This window comes from Sinohyriopsis cumingii, chromosome 5 (assembly GCF_028554795.1).
Source record: "Sinohyriopsis cumingii isolate HCF-2022 chromosome 5, ASM2855479v2, whole genome shotgun sequence".
Lineage (NCBI taxonomy): Eukaryota > Metazoa > Mollusca > Bivalvia > Unionida > Unionidae > Sinohyriopsis > Sinohyriopsis cumingii.
This window is the reverse complement of record NC_142965.1, coordinates 29,720,337-29,741,395: the sequence shown is the minus strand read 5'-3', so window position 1 is coordinate 29,741,395 and position 21,059 is coordinate 29,720,337. Positions and strand designations below refer to the sequence as shown.

At 35.9% G+C, this 21,059-nt stretch overlaps 1 protein-coding gene across 2 annotated transcripts in view; it reads right to left on the bottom strand.

The window, feature by feature from the left end:
* The window catches only part of LOC149798865 (splicing factor 3A subunit 1-like), an 83,874-nt gene that overhangs the window by 5,344 nt on the left and 57,471 nt on the right, over positions 1 to 21,059 (bottom strand). Inside the window, exons 15-18 of one of the 2 annotated variants that reach the window (XM_089957777.1) lie at positions 14,785 to 15,056; positions 14,027 to 14,238; positions 12,000 to 12,101; positions 4,282 to 4,353 (exon numbers count right to left, since the gene is read on the bottom strand). In XM_089957777.1, coding sequence (XP_089813903.1) covers positions 4,282 to 4,353; positions 12,000 to 12,101; positions 14,027 to 14,238; positions 14,785 to 15,056 — 658 coding nt within the window. The remainder of the gene's footprint in view (positions 1 to 4,281; positions 4,354 to 11,999; positions 12,102 to 14,026; positions 14,239 to 14,784; positions 15,057 to 21,059) is intronic. The other variant, XM_089957778.1, reaches the window with a different exon arrangement.

Here is a 21,059-nt window from a genome sequence, read left to right as displayed (position 1 = left end):
TATCCTTACTAGCCCATTAGGACAAATTTTTATAAATCATAATATTTGTAAATATCACCCATGCAATGAGGTAAGATTTATAAGGGTAGAAATGAGTCTGTTACAAATACCACCCATGCAATGAGGTAAGATTTATAAGGGTAGAAATGGGTCTGTTGCTATTTTGTACTAATATGTGACCTAATAATAGGACACATTTGTCTGCAGTCAAAATATTTGATAAACTAATAATATTGTTACAACATCTTAAGTGGATGTCATTTACATGCTACAAGTGATAATGTGTCAGGTCTGCAAGAGACTACACATCCACCAAACCCAGAAAATGTATAGAGCAGTGATAGTTTAATTGCAGAGCATTGATTGTATGGATGTGGACCTGAAGCTGCTGCCCAGCCTGATGTGGGAGCTACCTTATATAAGCAGATAGCGAGAAGCATCAATATAGTCATTTGAAAGTGGTTTGGAGTTCTCCAAGGTATCCATATTCTCGCCTTATACAGAAGTGTTAAATTAAGTCTTCCGATAAAAGCTGTTGGTAAAGATCATTAGTAATTTTCCATACTGAGGGCATAAATATCATAAAGAATTCTTAAGTTTTGCAGTATCACATTACCTTCATCAGTGACTAATGTTGATCATGTGACTTATAATGGTCAAGTGATATGATACTGGTGTAGATGGGTGGTAATTCAAGCCCCTCAACCCTATTCATGTTGGGCTTTGCTGTAGTATTTCAATCGCCTCCTTTACCTTCCTTTTTGATGTGTTGTCCTCAGATGTGTCAACCTTGGTCTGATTGGGAACAATAGAATGTCTTGTATTGCTACAATGTTCATGCAAGACAGATGACTCTCTAATGATGCGTTCCTTAATACTTGTTTCATACTCTGCTTGTTTCACCAATGTAGACATTCTCAAAATCACTAAATTTGATACGATAAACCACTATATTTTTTTTTAAGTTTCTGTTTTGTCTTTCACATGTGAAAGTTGTTCTCTTAAAGAGTTGTGTGGTTTGTGATATATGTTAATTCCATGTTGTCTGTATACTCTAGGTAGGACTTCTGATGTACTGTGCATGTGGCATACTCTAGGCAGGACTTCTGATGTACTGTGCATGTGGCATACTCTAGGTAGGACTTCTGATGTACTGTGCATGTGGCATACTCTTGGTAGGACTTCTGATGTACTGTGCATGTGGCATACCCTTGGTAGGACTTCTGATGTACTGTGCATGTGGCATACTCTAGGCAGGACTTCTGATGTACTGTGCATATGGCATACTCTAGGCAGGACTTCTGATGTACTGTGCATGTGGCATACTCTAGGCAGGACTTCTGATGTACTGTGCATGTGGCATACCGATATTGGTTCTATTTGGACCACTACTAGTTTGTTTGGTGTTTTCATCCTCTTTTCTGGAAGTCTGAAAATCCACTCTAGATAGCCATTTACTCTTAATGAAGCTTTCCCATGCTCTACTTCTACAATTCAGTCTGACTCATCAGTCAAAAGATACACATCTTTATCTCAATACTGACCTCTTGTGTTCCAGATGGTGATTGGAAAAACAGTTGAGGTACTGGTCAGTGTGGGTTGGTTTTCTATACACAGTGACAATGGTTGATCCATCATCATTTACATGTATACATGTGTCCAGGAATGGTAGTTTGCCATTTACTTCTTGTTCTGAACTGAACTGAAAATGTTGGTCAATGGGATTGATTTGATCCGAGAAATCCTGAACATGATAGTTCAGTCAAGGTATCATCCACATATCAGAACCACAATGATGGTGGGTTCTTGGCCTATTCCAATGCCTTTTTCTATAATTTTTATTTAATAAATTGGCAACTATTGGTAACATTTGGAATCCCATTGCTGCTCCCTATTTCTGTTGGTAAAACTGCCCACTATAGATAAAATATGTGCTGTCCAAACACAGTTTCAATTAGGTACAGATATGTTCAGTAGGGAGGTCAAATCTGGATTTCAAAGTATTGTCTGCCTCAAATTTCTCTCTGATCACACTTGTAGCTTTATCCACTGGAATACTGGTGAAATATACTGATTCATCATAAGAGACCAGTTTTCTACTTGGAGGTACCTCAAGGTCCCTTATCGTTTGGACAAAGTGTATGCTGTTGGATATAAGGTGTTCCATTTTGCCCACTAGGAGCCCTATGACAGAAGTTAGATATCTGGCCAAAGCAATCAGTACACTGCCTGAACTTGATACTATGGGTCAGAGTGGGGCCATCCTTTTTGTGCAATTTGGGTAACCCATATAGCTTCAGGATGTTTTCAGCAATGGGGTAGAGAGATGGTGGTACAATGTGTTCGATAAAATATAATAATGATCATGAATTATTCAGAGCAAGGAGGCAAACTTTTCAACTGTTGCTAAGAGTTTGAAAATGCAAAGACTCAGTTGTTAATGACACTAAGAGAGTCAGATGTTGAAGAGACAAGGCACACACTCCTAGTAGTTAAATAAAACCAGCTGAGGCCTTACATAAAATGCTAAGAGTTTGAAAATGCAAAGACTCAGTTGTTAATGACACTAAGAGAGTCAGATGTTGAAGAGACAAGGGACACACTCCTAATAGTTAAATAAAACCAGCTGAGGCCTTACATAAAATGCATGGACTCCACTCATCTAACACCTAATCATTCACATGCACAATACACAGTTAAACTATGAACATAACCTTGCACAATATCAAGTCATTAACACAGAAATTTATCACAAAGTAAAGATATTTATTCCTACTTTAAATTGCATTGGTTTGAGAGAGGGCCTTAAGTGTAGGTTAGCATGCATTAAAACATACAAAGATCATGATCCTATATTAACATAAATACTTAAACTATGAAAGTATAAATTTAGGTCACACTGATCATCTTTGGTTGTAATTGTGTAGTATTAACAGAGATGCATCCAATTCTCAATTTCATGACTAAATCAATAGTTCCCAGGGAATCAACTTTAAACAAAATTGCAACAAAAGTCATTTAACCTTGATATACAGGTCAAACGGACCTCTTTTCATAATCAAGGTGAAGTACTTATCAAGATTCATCCCCTCACCTAGTTTCATGATACCTGGTAGAATATTATGTTGTTATGAGTCTATGCTCTTAAAATATGCAACAGAAAAGAGTGAAAATGAGAAAAAAAGAACTTACAGTATTGTGAATTAAATCCCAAAATAATCCAAGAATTACAGACACATGTCCTAATAATTCAATGTCCTGAATAAAGTTCAGTAGAAGTCCAAAATTAAATCCAAAACTGAAGATGTGTACGAGGTAGCTCCTAGGGTGTTGATGCGCCTACTGTCTTTTGTTAAATCACTAAAATTCCAGTGAATGTCTCTATCCAAGAATTTACTGGTCATGTACTAAATTTGAAAATGTAACTCAGGCAAGTTAAATGCAAAATGTAGGTCACATGGACCTTTTATTACAATGATGTGGTACCAACTGAGAAGCATGTCATCAAGTGGCATGGTTTTAGCATGAGCAGCAACAGAGAGCTTAACCTTCAAGCATGAAATTTAAAGAAAGTCACTGAACCAAATATGCACCAGTAACCTACTTTTACAATAAGGTTGTAAAGCTCATAAAAAGCATCCCCTCACTAAGTTTAAAAACTTTAGGTGGGATAGTATGTATATATGTAAATAGCATGTTTAAAAAACCCACATGGCCATGAGCTAAACATAAACACCTAATCCAGTAAAAAAAATATTCATAAATAAACTTAAACATAAATATTAACCCCACTCTGTCAAATATGGGTCATAAAGACCTGATCTGTGATGATGGTGTTGTACCTGACAACTGCATCACCCCACAAAATTTCATGATTTCATGTAAAACACAGTATGTATAGAGTGCAAAAAAAGCCAGTAAAATGTGGGTCATTCTTTCACAACATGGGTGTGGTCTTATTGAGATGTATACAATCAACAAGTCTGACGATTCAAGAATTACCAGCTAACAGCTGCAATTATGAAATGAAAGTCTGTCAAAGCCCCAGCAAGGAATAAAGTTCCATCAGTTAGCATTTGGTCCGTCTATCTAATGCCTGTAAAATTTCTCATAATAAAACCAAAAATATATACATTAGAAATAGTACTGACAAAGAGTCAACTCTACTGATTATGGTGAAATCTTCACTGACTGGCAGTCTCTATAAACTGGGCAAACATTTTAATATCTTAAGATTTACATACAAATTATGCGCATTCTATGCAAGTATCATATACTTACATCATACTGCAACTTCTGTTTTCCTGCTGGCATTCCAATTGCTTCATTCAGTTTAGCTTTAATGACAGACACCTGTACAGACAGATTACAAAATTAATATGATGGAAGCACATCCAAGAAATTACATACATATATATGCATAAAAAGTTCAAAAACAACAGTAGATGTGGATGGAAGGTAAAGTTAGATCTACCAATGAGATTCATTTAAAAAAAAAATCATAAACAGTCTTTTGCTTATTGATGAAATCATGAAGAAAAAGTAAGCACCATCAAATTATGTTTCTTTTGAGAATTTCACAAAAGAGGATATAATACATTTAAGTTCAGGAAAGATATATGTATCATTCCACAACAAAGTCACAACTAGTGGGAACAGTGCAAAATGCATAAAAATATATTGTTCTTATTCATGGCTGAGATATAATAGCTAGGAATAATATTCTGAGTAAGGAAAATTTTAGTTAAAAATTGGAACACTGACAATTTATAAGAAAAAGCAATTCTTTTCATAAATTATGTTTCTCCAAGAATACTTATCTGATCACATAATTCTTAGGAATACAACCTTCACTACATTTCGAATTCAGCAATTCCAAAAAGACAAATTTTCTGTCATATATACAAAGGGAAGAAACTCTTCCTCAGGACCCCCCCCACCCCCAATTCAGTTGCACTAGTTTAAACTGAGTACTATATCAACAGGGATGCTTGCATTTGCTTGGGCAGTGTAAAATAATGTATTCTTCATGAAGTACATTCCCTGATCAAGTTAATGTTAGGCAATAGGTAAGATGAGGATGAAGTGCATGAGCATCCAATCTCTACTACTGGCATCCATTTGCCAGTTATCTTGATCAGTACATTGTGATCTCAACCAAGATTTGGCATTTCCCCATTCACAAGAATGCCCAAGTGGATGAAAAGCGAGTAAAGGCTGTTCATTCTTGTAGCAAAACAGTACTAGCCATCTTTTTCTGAAGGATGTTGTCTAGATACACTGAAGTTGAAGCTGATGAGCTCCTGAAGAAGGAGATGATGCAGTTAACTATTTTTATAATTTTGCCCAGAAGTTTGAGTACAAAATTGATATATTGTTCCTTTCAAAGTAAACTGAAGGAACTTGCATGGAGATTGAATGGATCAGCACAGGCAAGTATCCATCAGTCAGACTGAGGCTGACTGTGAGCTTGTTACTTTTGAAGGAACTGAGTAACCATCATTATTTCTCCATCTTGAATTCTGGTACTAATATCAATTTGTTTTAGTGGTTGATATTTATAATTGGCCCGAGTTTGCTATTGGCTTTTGATACCAGAAAAAGCCTTGAACGAAAATCTGTAAAGTTCAGTTTGCAAACCCTCTCCACTGCCTGTATAGAGTGTAACAATGTGATTTCCTTTGTTAAAAACTCTTTCATGGGATCTACTGGAATCTTCATCATAGGCAGGGACCAAAAGATGGGGGCTTGGGAAAAGTAATCCAAAGCCACTCCAGTACTACCTGGATCACCCATTCATTGTTTGTTAAAAAGGACTATTCAGGTATGACCAAATAGGAGCAATCAGTAACTGATAGGGAGAGTCTTCAGGATTGGTGAGGCTTATAATTCAATGGTGAATGTTTCTTTTCTTCCTTATTGAACTGCCTCCTAGAATGAAACATACGCATCTTAAGCCTTGTTGTTGTCATGATAGTGATGCTGGAAGAGATACTATCATCTATGCCTTCAACATTTCAGCTTTTTGTTGCACAGACCATTCAGGATGAAAAGTGAAGCTGGCAGGGAAAGCTGAAGAGGCAACTCTTGCACTGTTTGCTTTTGAATATCTTCTATGTGACCCACAAGCAAGAACATTGACCTAAACAGCAATGATCACAAAGCCTAAGGAGTGATGTGGCTTAAGCAACAGCAGACAGAGAAATGTGACACAGCAGGATTTGATAAAGCCACAAGGGTGTTTGCCATGGGTATGTAGGTTTTCTACTCCCATTCAGTTCCTGCTTTCTGACTTAATAAAAAATTGTGAAATATGCCAAATCAAGCATTGATTGAATCGCCACCATATTCTGTACCAACAGCATGTTGTCTTAAATACTTTGCTGCTGATTTTATAGAACAGCAGATTAAAAATGTACTGGCTAAGATTAAATATGTACTGGCTAAGATTAAATATGTACTGGCTAAGATTAAATATGTACTGGCTAAGATTAAATATGTACTGGCTGCAGTGTTCTTATCAACACATGGAATGTCAATGCTGTATGTGTCCAAGTGTGTGCAGTACCAGGATGTGTTATGTGACACTGGAAACAGATTCTCTAAAAAGAAGGCTTGTAAATTCCCTGGATCATAAATGTGTCAAAAAAGATGGCTGGAAATTCCATCAATAATCGCTCACTACAGAGGAAGAGGAAATGTTTGACTTTCTTCCTCATCTTCAACATCTATTGAAAAATGAACTTTGTAGCTGTAACTTGCAGATGGAGTCAGTGGCATTCTGATGGGGTTGAGATTCTACATATTTCTTATACTGCAGTCCAAGAACTAAATTCCATCCTTACCACTGAAGGAGCTATATTATCAGATCAGGGTTTTCCCTGCCATCATGGGGTAGGGATGGGGCATGTCCTCAACTGACAATGCTTAAATATCAGCACACAACATACAACTTAACAAAGAGCAAGGATGTAGTCAGAGTATAATCCTTAACAGTTGGATGGTATTTCCATATTGCATAAGCCAATAATGTTGTACCCCTCGCTGTGCTGGAAGTAGGGTAACCAGGACTGCATGTTCCACCTAGGAGTCTGGAAGGTTGTAATGAGCATTTGAAGGAGTCACTAGAAGACCAGTTGGTGGTGAAATGACTGAAACTGGCTAACCAGTTATCCAATCCTCATAAAGTTCCTTAATGGTACTGATGACCAGTATAAGGCACATTCCAGCAAGAAAACTGATTTCTTATTGCAAGGCTGGGAGGAATGCATGGAAAGATGGTTAGCAACTGGCATGGCAATGTCCAGTGATAATGACTGGAAACACACATCATCCAAATTAGAATCAAATCCCATGCATCCTGTCTTACAGGTCCAAAGGCCATGCTTGGACATATGGGGAGACTTATTCCCACAGGGCTGCATTAACTAAAGAAGGACACTCTCCCATAAGTTCCAAGCCATTACAAAAGGCTTGCCAAACATTGGAAGAACACACTCCCAGCAACCAAACAAATTATTTTTTAGATACACATGATATCTGAGAAGGCACCAATAATTCATCTGACAAAATCAAAGGTCCCAATTCCATCTGGTGGGACCTATCTGAACAGCTCAACAGGTCACACTTCCAGGTCAACTGACAGCTTCTTAAAGGCATGGCTTCATGACTTCCGCTGGATTTGCAGGGATGGGGGGTGGGTGGGGTTTTCCCTTTCTGAATCCACACCCCAACAGATGGAGTCCCCTTAAGTTGGGTAACCTAGAAGCTGTATCAATACCTTAGGGGACCGGAGATGATATCTCCAGGGTAAGGAGATGTGCCTCCCTCCACCTCTTACCTATTCTCCTATGGTATTATGATTGGGTAATGCATTCGAAGAAACATATATATATATATGCATTCGAAGAAGAAACATATATATATATATATATATATATATATAAGTGTACTTATATATGCTTTAGCACAATGACATCTGATGTACATAAATGTAATACTGACAATCATGTAGATACATAGAATTCAACTCCTTTATGAATTCCAGTCATCACTGATGCATTATTAGCTGAAAACCGCATACAGTTCTGCCAACTTATGTTTATTCAAAGCATTATCAAGCAAATAAAAAATGTTTTCTCCAATGGAATCTACTGTTAATTCTGGTAATGAAAGAAGAGCACTCTGACTTTGCCCTTTGTGCTGTCAAAGTATCTTACACAGACAACTTTTTGTCATCATAATCACTGCACCTGTCTGTTGCAATACTAAATGGCCCAATTTTCATGGCTTCTGCAATTTTAAGCGAATTATCTTCTGCTAAACACCTAATAATATTAGATGATTTTGTTCTTGCAGATGCATATTTTCAGCAATTTTGGAATCAGGAAACATCCATTTTAACAAAAGACCAAAGTAGTCATCTACTACTAGGGGTAATCCATGTTCTATTAAGAACTCTGTAAATAATGCCTCTGCACTTATTAGTTCTGCTTTAAAAAAGAAGTTACAAGTTACCTTAGTATTAGAGTTAGTAAAACAAGCTAATTCAAGGTTTCTTTGTTTTACCATCATGACCAATACTAAAAATCCTTTCCACACAGCCTGCAGTGGGTCTGAAGCTGCCCTATAATAGAACGCTGTATTGTGTAATTCATGTATTCATCTTTAAATCGGTTTTTCTTCTTTTCCTAATCCATCTGTGAAATTATCTGAAAAACATTTTTGCTCTAACACTGGCATCTACTAGAATAAATCGGACTTGACTTTTAATGTCAATGACTGGTTCTGTATCAGATATGAATTTGAACAAAGAATCTGCAAGTGAAGATTAAAAATTAGAAAACCAGTCTGTTCTCTCCTAACTAAGCCATACAGCTGCTATAAATAGAAACCAAGGTCAAAAGTTTGAAAGTAAAACCAGCATGTTTCTCGGAAATAGGGCAGCTGCTATAAATAGAACATAATGTTTGGAAAGTGCATGCAAGGCTACTGACAAGCATACTCTTATGTCGTAGTTACATAGCAGCCGTCTTTTCTAGAATATGGTCTGAAAGATTAATGGGAATGTAATAAAAATAAGAAAAGAAATTATTAATTCTTTTGTAAGTGGGACATACCGAAAACGTGTAATTCAAATACGTTTACACGTAAGGCATAATTTAGTGGGGAAAAAAGCATAATGATTACGCCAAGAGCGTAATGGTTGGCATGTATGCAGATACTTTGGTTTCCTCAGTGTCAGGGTCTTTATCTCTTCATGAATGGTCTCTTCCCAAAAAATGACCATTATTCTTTGCAAATTTTGTTTTCATAATTTGAAAAAGTATATTTTGTTCATGTACAAATTAATATATGAAATACAATACACACAAAAAAATCACAAACAACCAATGCAGATACTTGAAGATATAAAATGTCCACACACTTACGGATGGATGATTTGAAATCACAAAGATTTTTAGAGTCCATAAGGCAATGCAGGACGATGTTACTTGTACCACAGTGAAAGCTTAAATGGTGCCACCTAGTGGGGGCAAAATGGAGGTAATGAATAAGAGTTTCTTCCCTTTGACTATATGGTATATAGACAAGAAAAACAAAATGTTCATTTTTCTGGAATTGCTGAAATTGAAAGATAGTGAAACTGATATTTCTAATGTGGATGTGACTGACTGGAGAACACAGAAGGAGAAATGAAAAGACTGAAAAATTATTCCACCAATGATAATATTAAAGTATTTCTAAAGTATACAAAAATGTGTTCATAATTTTAAAAAATGAACAAAAATGGACCCTCACCATAGTTAACTAAAACATGACAAATTATAACTGTCTTTCTTTGAATGAGTTTTCATACACACAAATCTCTCCTATAGTTGTTTTACCCATACCTAACTCATCCCCAGTCTGTAAACATTGCTGTAACTTGGTCAATAACTGTCATTATCAATTAAACTTTACACAGAGCAAAAGTAATTTTAAAGCATGAATGTCTGTGTGTGAAGTGAAGACCAAAACCCTAATGTATATAGTTCTCTGTAAACTTGTTGATATTAGCATAATGTTTGTACAAAATCACTGTAAGACAATAATAACTAGACCACTACATAGAAGGATTGAACCCGACACACCACACCTGAAAAATAAGTAGAAGACTGGCACTTTTTTCATTCAGTACCAAGTAGATATGACACGAGTCTTTTGGTAGAAACCCCATACTGATATGGCCATCCATTCAGAGGCGACAGTGGTAACAACATGATTTTCAAATGGAAATCAGATCTACATCATTTTCATTTAAAGCAAATGTGACACCATAAGACGTCTTTACGTGAAAACCCCAAGTTGATATGACTTTTCATTTAGCAGTAAAGATAACAAGATTTCAAAGATGGCTGCCACTGCAGCCATATTGGATGTATTTTTGGCACCATTTTCATTTAGGGCCAACTAGATATAGGAAGTATTTTGCTGAAAATGCTATGTTGATACTACTTTCCATCTAAGAGTAGTGTTCACAAGATTTTAAAGATGACCACCACATTTATTGCAAGCAATGACCTGGCCTCTTCCAGGTTGCCATTAAGCAACAGGTTTCTGGTTGTTGTTCTTGCAATAAATAAAAAGTATCCTTTTATTTTTATTACATTATGTGATTATCATTTAATATTTTCTAGTGTTTTTATGTGACAACATTGGAAAGGGTTCTTTTATTGTTTTCATGGGACAATTGTTCCTTTGAGGTCATGTGACTAGCAATGCGAAATGGAGAACAGCAGGTCAAATTTCATAAACAATGTTATTTTGTCTCAACTATAAACAAATTAAAGACATGGTGAATGTTATTATCACAATTCCTGAGAAGATAAATCACCTTCCTTTCAATTTCATGCTGAATGGGCTCAATGTCAGATTGTACAAGTTGGCTAGACCTGGTAGTAAACAGCCACCCTATATCAACACCATGCGGTTTCATCAAACTCCAACTTTTCAATATGCACTCCAACATAAATGTCAAAAAATCTGTAACAGGGTATGAAAGGTCAGAGGAAACTCGGAATTTGTGGAAAGATGAGCTACATTATTAATAATAATGATTCAGATTAATAGGGAAAAAATAGTTCTTTAATTTGTGTGTCAGTGAGCAATTTTGTGCATGTGATTTGGATTCTCAATGTAGCAATTTTTCAGAAATATGGCCATGATGTCTACAGTTCAGCAGTTTATAGTGGGGGCTCCTGCCACAGACATGCAGCATGATGTCCCACCCAGTCATGTTATCCTGACACCAGGCCAACCAGTCCTAACACTAACCTCATTACTGAGCGCCAAGTGAGGCTTCTGTTAGTACCATTTTTATAAGTCTTTGGTATGCCTCAGCCAGGGTTCAAACTTGTGACCTCCTGCATCAGAGGCAGATGCTCTAATCACTAGGCCACTGGAGAGGTGTGAGCTACTTTAAACAGTACACCATATTCTATTAAAAAAATGTAAATTCAAAATATTTTGTCAGTCATGGATAAAAAACCCAATCCACACTAAAACAATGAATGAAAATTAATAATTATCACAGGTAGTATCCGAGTCTTGTTGCTAGAAACTGTTGGCATAATTCTTAAGAAACATAACCCAAAAGGCTTTTATAAAAAAAAAACTTCTGCAAGTTTGTCTTTTATTACAGCTACACACACATTGTCAATATACTTTAAATGTTTGATGGGCTCCAGGCAGCCAAGTGATCTAAGGTGCTCACCTTTGCAGAACACTCATGCCTCATTTCTGTCTGCATGGGTTTGAGTCTAGACTCAGCCAATATGAGTAAGTGAAAAAGCTTGCCAGTAGTGTCCCATGGGTCTGTGGTTCTTACTGGGTTCTTCCTCCAACAAATATACTGTACAGCCTATCATGTGCTGAAAAATGGTACGAAACCTACCAAAATACCCAAACAAACATTAAATGTTTAAACTGATTGTTAAGTTTTAAAGGTGAAAACATACTGTATCCGTGAGAGGCAGGGTGAAGGTCAGAGTCTGTCCATGAAGTTTCCATTCAGGTTTATCATCCATTTTGGGTATCAACACACGGAACTTCACAGGACCCTGAGAAATGATAAAAAATATCAAGTCTACTATAATAATGAGCTACAAATAAATGACACTCACAAAACAGACTACATTTAATAATAACAACATTAATAAGATTATACCTATTCTGATGGCATTTATATAAACAAAAACATATCTTGGGTATTCTAAAAGAATTTATACGAATAAGATTACACCCTGGGTATTCCAAAAGCACCTATATGAATAAAATCATACCTTGATATTCCAAAGCATTTACATGAATAAGATTACATCTTGAGTATTCCAAAAGCATCTACATGAGGTGGTGCTCTACAGTTTCGTATTTTGCACAGGGTTAGAATTTTAAGGAAAAAGAATTTCCCAGGATTTCTTCACTGGTTATACTGGCTATATAATAAAGACTTTGTATATCTTAGGTGTTGTTAAAAGAACTTTTAATTACCTTTATTTTGATATATGATTGATGGGTGTAATTTAGGTTGAAGAGTATACAGTTTGGGCTCACTTAAGATGTGCTCATATAAAAAACTGCTAGCTCTTGCATGGTCATTTTCACTTCCTGGACTTCAGAGGTAAATTGTAGAAAAAATGAGCCGATAACTTTTTTTACTTTTCAGATATTTTGTAATTGGTTCATTGCACTTTCAGTAGCTGCTACTGTCTACTTCAGCAAAATTTGTTTTCCATATTTTAATAACTGCTAAAGCTAGTGTACTTTTGATTAATTCTGGTCACTTTGTCAAGCACATGGGAGCATCCATTTTGTTGTACCATGTGCTTAGATCATGTACAATTTCCACAAGTACAGTATCCAAAGAAATGTCAGCCACATTACATAAAAGTAGCATAGAGGTATGCCAACATTATCTCTATTGTGCATGTTACAAATGCAAACAACTTCACCTTACCTACCTCAGTCTCTCAAAAGTACAAAATAACTGGTGAGCACCCCCTGAATAAGATTATATTTTGAGTATTCCAAAAGCATCTGTATGATTAAGATTATACTTTGGGTATTCCAAGAGCATCAGTAAATTGTATGCCTCATAAAAATGGTCATTGCCAGAGTATTAGTGTTTCTCCTCCTATGTGATTAATGACTTGTTTCCATGACATCTTTATTGATTCCTTTCAGTAAACACATTAAGTAAATACTGTAATCAGCCAATAAACACATTACCAACAACTATATTTAAAAAAATGCAAATTTTAACCCCTACTAGGAATTACAATAAATAATAAAAATAGTTTTGACACAGTTGTGGTTACAAAAAATAAAAAATACTTTTTGTCTGTCTGGATTTATAGTGGCTTGATTTACCTTGTAACAGGTTATTCTGAAATATGGTTTTGACTTGGTTTTGGTATTTTACAGCACTGCAACACTCTGAAAGTTATATTGCAAGGCCAGTAAAGTGACCACGGTAGCCTATCAAATGGTGGGATCAAACCTGAACACTTCTGGTTACAAGTTCAATGCCTTAACCACTAATCCACATTTCTTTATTGTAACATATGGGTGATTCTGTGAGTTTGACCTTAATAGGCATGGTTTTATTATGGTGCTTTTAATTTTGGAACATGAGCAAATAAACTGAAATTACACAAGTTGCAGAAGTTGTATGTATACACTGCTGGACAGACAAATGATGTTAACTTATATCTCCAGGTTGGGCTGTATTAAAGTAAAGAATTCCACAAGACTTGATTATCACAGCTATCTTTACAACTGAATTTGATACATGGTAAAGTGTATATTTAAGACTTCAAAAAAATATATATGTATTTTCTTTTATAAAAATGTATTTCCATGCAAAACTATTTCCCTTTTCTAAGGCAGAAAAATTCATTAAAAAGTAAACACAATTAAAATCATAAATAAATCTCGTACCAAAAGTTCATGAATGGTAGTTTTTCCATTTGCAGTTGGTTCTTACCTTGTGATTGCGCAGGAAGACATCCTCTGGGATAAGCTGATCTTCAGTCTTCTGCTTCTTGCTTGGAGGTTCATCCTCAAGCATACTGGGGGGTGGGGGATGTCTGGGTTGGGGTGGTCCTGGGGGGCCAGGAGGGGGATGCATCATGGAAGGGAACCCTGGGGGGCCAGGAGGATGCATAGGCATCATCTGTGGGGGCTGTGGTGGAAGACCTGTTAAAAAATTGCAAATAGACATAAATTTTACTTCAGTGATTGACCTTAAAAAAAGTTGTACTTTTATTTTGTCGTGCAAATATAAGACTTTCCCCAAAAAAGCAGACAAATTTTGATGCCTGAAATTTAGCAATCATCTATAGATGACTCTTGTAATTTATATTAAAAAATAAGTACAGATGAAATGTTTTCTATGTGCTGATATAATAGCAACTAAAGTAATTCTCTCAAATTCACATTATCTACAAAAGTCCCCTTATGGAATCACTGGACATTGTGGGGTTTGTAAGTAAATAAACTTGTATATATGGTGTTATATAAAGAATGCAAGCAAAGCACAATATAAATGAGACTGTCAACACATGTAATTCTGTAACTGAAATCTAACAACTATTTACAAGACACTGATCAATTAATAAAGAACTCTAGATAACATTCAAAGTGACCACAATGTATTAAAATGTTGATGTTAGAATCTGTTGAACAACTAATGTAAAAATAAATAAATAAAATAAAAATAAAATATATACTTGAATTTCTTACTAAACTGACCCATCATAGGCATAGGAGGCCTTGGTGGCATCACCATGATGCCTGGCTGCATGTTCATGGGTGGTCTGGGTGGTTCCACTGGTGGCAAAGGGGTGGGTTGTATCATTTGAGATACTGGAGGCGGGGGCTGTTTAGGAGGCTGAGGACTGGGTGGGGGTGGAGGAGGAACAGAGATAGGGGTAGTAATCACTGGAGGTTTGGGAGGAGGAGCAGGTGTTGTTTTAGGCATAGTAGGACCAATCTTCTCCTTCTCTTCATCAGGTCTGAAAAGAGAACAACCTGAGTGTAATCAACAATTGCATATTACAACTAGACAGTCTTAGTAGTCTCCCACCACCATTGTAAACATCAGTTACGATGAAGAAAATGAATTTAGAAGAAAGTGATCTTGACAGTAAAATGTATTCTCTTTCTAAGTAAACTTTTTTCATAATTTTTATCTTTAGAGTTTTAGAACTTAATGTTTAATTGACACTATACAGCTAGTATTTGCACATACATAATGTTAGAACAGCTACATACATGCAGACATACATACATACTGTCACACGAAGTATAAGAAAAAAAAATAATAATGAGTATTACTTCCTATGATCTCAAAGTCTATGCTCCATAATGATTTAAAAACCCACATCTTTTCTTTTTTACAAGAAAAACCCACTGTTCTTAAATCCTGCTTTCAAACCTATTATCATTGTCCAACCCTAAAAGCCAGATTTTACTGGATGAAAGTCACTGGCTTTGAACAGTCCATTCATCTAATTCCTATAGTTATTCACATGTACAATACTACTAGGATCTATGGTAGGGTTTGCACTGAGACAAAGAAATTCCACTCATGGGGTTAGATTATTGGTCTTCCCACAAGGCTCTGTCTCATGGGGAGTCAAAAAATGTAACTTCACAACTGGGAGATTATTTTTACACCCAAATTTTTCCAATCGATGAAAATAACCCTGCTTTATTGCAATACAGTTAGCAGACTCAACATATACAGTATTCATCAGGTACTATTAATGGTTCTCATTATATATAAACGTCATCAAGTCTTATGCTCTATTACGAAAATGTGAGTAATTATCTATAAAGTAGAATCTAGTTATACATGCCACTCTTAGAAAAGTAAAACAAAAACAAGAAAAAAAGTTAGAAGTGTTGTGTGTTGAAAGTACTGCACCATGAGTATCTTGAGCCATGTGTTATGGTCAGTAAACACAGTACATGAATACAAATATGTACATGAGGGCAGTGGGGTGACCTGTCAGCCTTAAGTATGAAGTTCTATGCATAAGAAAACAGAAACATAAATACATTTTATATTATTGCTGAATTATCAGATTTAATTGATGGATATCATATGAAAATAACAATAAGTAACCATAATCATTAAAAATATAACTTGTAACTTTCATCAGTCCTAAGTTGGAATAAGTTATATGGCAGGCAGCCAATGGTACAATACAATACTGGGTAGACAGCTCTGACGAAGTGTTTAATGAATGAGATTTCTAATTAATAATTTTCTTGGAAAATTATATTTTCTGTCATGGAAATAAGGCAAATGTTACTATTACTAGTGCAATGATACTCTACATAGAATAGACAAAGAAATCTTGTGGATATGCATGTGGACTGATGAAAGAACCACTATGACTGGTAGGCACAAGAGTTTTCATTTGCAAATGTATTATAATGTTTTATTCAACTGGGGCAGAATGGGGGTGTTTGATTAAGTTTGAAGAATGCAGGTCTGAAATAACATATTTCCGAATGTTGCTGGTTCTGGGACATTGTGGATCTTTGTAGCCATTGATGTGCACAGCCTGTGTGTCTGGAACAGTGTTTTCTGTTATTTTCTATCTTAAATATTTTCTAATGTTAGATTGTATGTGATGTGTTTAGAAGTCAAATTGAGCAAATTTGTTTTCACAGCCTTTTTTTCCCATTAAGGTATTAGCTTTCTTGCCCCAAAATGCACCCATAACAGTCCATTGCACATTTTGCATAGGTGCATGGGGAAGGTAGACTGTATGGTCAGGTCACAAAATTCACTGGGATGTTGTACTTATAACATTTGCAGATACAGGACATATTTCTGGAAATATGGGGTTAGCACACATTCTTGGTTTTTCATTGCTCATGTTTCTTATGTCCTCCCATGTCCTTATCTTCATCAATCTCTCATTAAACTCTGACTGCTCTAGTGGCCTAGTGGTTTGAGCATCTTCCTTATATGCAGGAGGTTGCGGGTTCAAACCCCCACCGAGTCATACAAAAGACTTATAAAAATGGTACTAACAGTTGCCTCACTAGGTGCTCAGCATTAAGAAGTCAGTGTTAGGACTGGTTGGCCTGATGTCAGGATAAGGTGAATGGGTGGGACATCATGCTATATGTCTGTGGCATGATGCCCCACTGCTAGACATCACTATAAAATGCCACACTGCAGACATTGTAGTGATATGACTGCAAAATTGTTAAAGCTAAAAAATCAGAATCACAAACAGGCTCATTAAAAATCTGAATATTCTAAATTTAGTTCACAATCATGCTTTAAAGAGATATCACCCCACTTAATTTTTCTGTGTTCTTCAACCCACCCCTTTTAAACCATAAAGTGTTTAATAATACAGTTTATGAGCTCTACCAAATAGTTTGACTTGTGTGCATACACGAGTCTGTTTCTCTCAAAATATTTTGTATGAAGTGTTATCAAACTTGGAGAGAAGTTAAGTTGCTTTAAGCTCTTTTTGTTTTACATCTGTTGTTGTTGATGCTTGATTTCATAACAACTCTGCCAGGCATAGAAGATAAAGGTTTCTTTTTAAAAGTAGTTCCTAATGTGTGGATGCCATGACTGAAACAACTGGGGTTAGACAAATGGACTGAGACAACTGGGCTGAGACAACTGGGCTGAGACAACTGGACTGAGATAAGAGAAGTAAAGTTAGCAAATAAGCTAGATTTCTCTGTTGCATTGGTGAGAAACAGTTAACCTGGTGAAGGTAACCTTTGACAATATATAATATAATAATAAGGAAAGTCTAAAAATGAATAAAAATTTATTCCTTCTTCCAACTGCAATGGAAAGAATGGGCTTTCTGTATAGGCTAGGGTGTATATAGTATGGAAGAGTGTGGTCATATGCAAAACAAAAATACCTATGTTAGTAAAGCATAAATGGTAAGCCATAGTGGCCTCTGACTGTAATTGCATAGTACTAACAGGGATGCATCAGATTATCAAGTTTCATGACAGAACATGAACAGAACCCAATGAATGAACTGTAAACATTAAATTTCAAAGTCACTGAATTATGAAATACAGGTCACAGTGACCCAATAATATGTACAACTTATCAACATGCATCTTCTCTCCAATGGTCATGATTCTAGGAAGGACAATATCCACATAGCATGTCCAACACTCTTATAGTCAAGAGCTAAATGCATACATTTGACCAAAAAGCCAGTAAAAGACAAAATATAGGTTGCAAAGATCTTTTATTACAAGTTTGTCGTATCAATAAAAATCAATATTGTCATCAATTTCAATGACTCTAGCTTGAAGAGCATCGGAGAAAGTATAAGCTAAGTCAGTGAAGCATAAAATACTGATCATAACAACCTACTACTGAAACGGGTATTATTCATTAAGCTGCAAACCCTCGGCTAGTTTCAAAATTCTAGACAGGACACATGTACATAAAAAAAGAAAGCACTAGATGACTGTGACCTAAATGAAAAACTTAAGCCACTAAAATGTAAAATACTGGTCACAGTAAACTTTCACATAGGTTTTATTACTTGAGATTTATATTATCGATTTTTTAATAACAATTCAGGTATAGAATATTTGCACAGAACACAATAAACCTATGTGGTGAACACAAAAGCTTAACATAAGCAAGGAAAATGTCAAAATGTAGATCACAGTTACCCTGAAATTCCATTGCTTTTAAGGCTGTGGTACTAACACAGATGCATACAGTCATCTAGTCTAATGATTCTGGTATGAACAGTGCTGGAGACTGTACATAAGTTGGTGAAGCATGAAAAATGGTAGTCCAAATTTTCATCTGACCCTTGCGACCCTATTTTTGATATTTGGACATTTATGTTGGAGTGTAGGGTCAGAGTCCATTCCCTATCGAAACGTTGGAATTCACCAACACCATTTGGTGTTGGCATGGGTTAGCCGCTTACTAGCAGGCCCAGCAAACTTGAACAACCTACATATATTTTGTCATCAGCTAAACACAACGACTTAACCAAAGCCAGTAAAATATTAAATGTAGGTCTGTGACTTTGTTTTGTTTTGTGTGTGTAGTACCAATCAGAGACACATACAATCATGTAGTCTGATGATTCTAGCATGATCAGAACAAGAGGAATGGTGAGCACTTTGCTAACATAACTACACCATCACCTCTGACGCATCTCACCCCTACGACAAGATGGAAATGAATTCATAGTAAAAAACATGCAAAACTCTTCTGAAAGCAATGGAGGTAAAATGAATGGTCAACATATGTATCTTCTAATGATGAAAATAATACATATCAAGTTTCCAAGGAATACACTACAAACTGAAAGAGCAGTTGCATTCACAAAATTCTGACATACAATGTATCCAGCTGTGAGTAAAAAAGGGCAATAACTCTTACAAAAAATCTCAGAAACACAATGATTTTTATCCATCTAGACATGATGATTAGAATATGTGCCAAGTCAGTGCAAGTTGCATTCAGAAGATTCTGTTGTGCATTCAGTAGCAGGACATAGAGGGCAATTACTCTAAAAACAAAATTATAAGCAAACAGATTTTTCAAAATGCACATCTTCAGATGATGCAAAGTTTCATGGTGATCCAATGAAAACGGTGAGACTTAGATCAGTCTGCAAGATTCTGCGATACACTACATCAGGATGCATGAACCAAAGGCCAATAACTCGAACAAAACTGGAGCATAATGATTTGTTGATGTGCACATCCCTAAATGATCATTATATTTTCAAAGTTTTATTCTTCTTTCAGTCACAGTGACCTTTACCGCTTTCCCTCAGAACTGATAGGCTTCTTCCTTACCATTAGTAGAATTACTCCACAAAGCTTGGTCCTGGTCTGTGATGAAAAACTAAAGTTAGTGTGTACAAACCAGAATGCTTATTTCATAGTAACCTTCACCTCTGATCTTCAGGAAGATTTTCAAGATGGCTGCATTGGTGGCCATACTGGGTGTCAGATTGATACCAATTTCATTTCGAATCAACCACACATTACAAGTCTTTTGTGAAAAAAGCATAATACTGACATGATTATAAATTCAGGAGAACAAAATTTTAAATATGGTTTTTTCGACACATATTGGATGTATGAGTGGCACAATTTTCATTTAGAACCATTCAATCAGACTTTGAAATGAAAGCAGAAAGTTTCATGATAATGCTCCAATTAGTTTAAGATTAGCATGGATAACAAACTTGTACTAATGGACTGACAGACATATGACAGTATGCAATGGACAACAGGCAATTAAGATTAGCATGGATAACAAACTTGTACTAATGGACTGACAGACATATGACAACAGGCAATGGACAACAGGCCCTATCAAACTCTTTTCAGGTCTATGACTAGTTAAAATAAAAATGAAACTGCAAGCAATTTTCACATGGATTGCTTTAAAATCTGAAGAACAATAGATCAGCCAAGAACATAAACTCAGGATTTGTTTAGTTTTAATAAGAAATAAGGCTAACCTACACATGGACATTACTATGATGCTGGCAAATATTGTAATAAGATATAGACAATATGTTATGTTCATGTCTTTGTGCTGTTGTTGTTGTTGTTGTTGTGGGGTTTAACGCCATTTTTCAGCACGATAGGGCTATACATGGCGGCCAGTATTAATGGTGGAGGAAGAACCCGGAAAACCCCGGAAAGAACCACCGACCCACGAGGTCTTTGTGCTGAAGGACATTGGAACTTTGGATTAGGCACTTGATTAGGTTCTCAATTAAGTGCTAATGGCACTGCATTAACAGTCTATTAACTCTTTTTATCTCTAAATAGAAGGGGGCATATTACGACTATGATGATTACAATGAAGCACAATTAAAAGATGAAGTTAAAACTTGAAAATACTTTGCTGAGTTGGAATTAATCTCTTAACAGTGTTGCTGCAATTAGTCATTGACCAACATTTTACTGATTGATGTTTCATCAAATATGGTATTATTGAGAAAACAAAATACACAAAT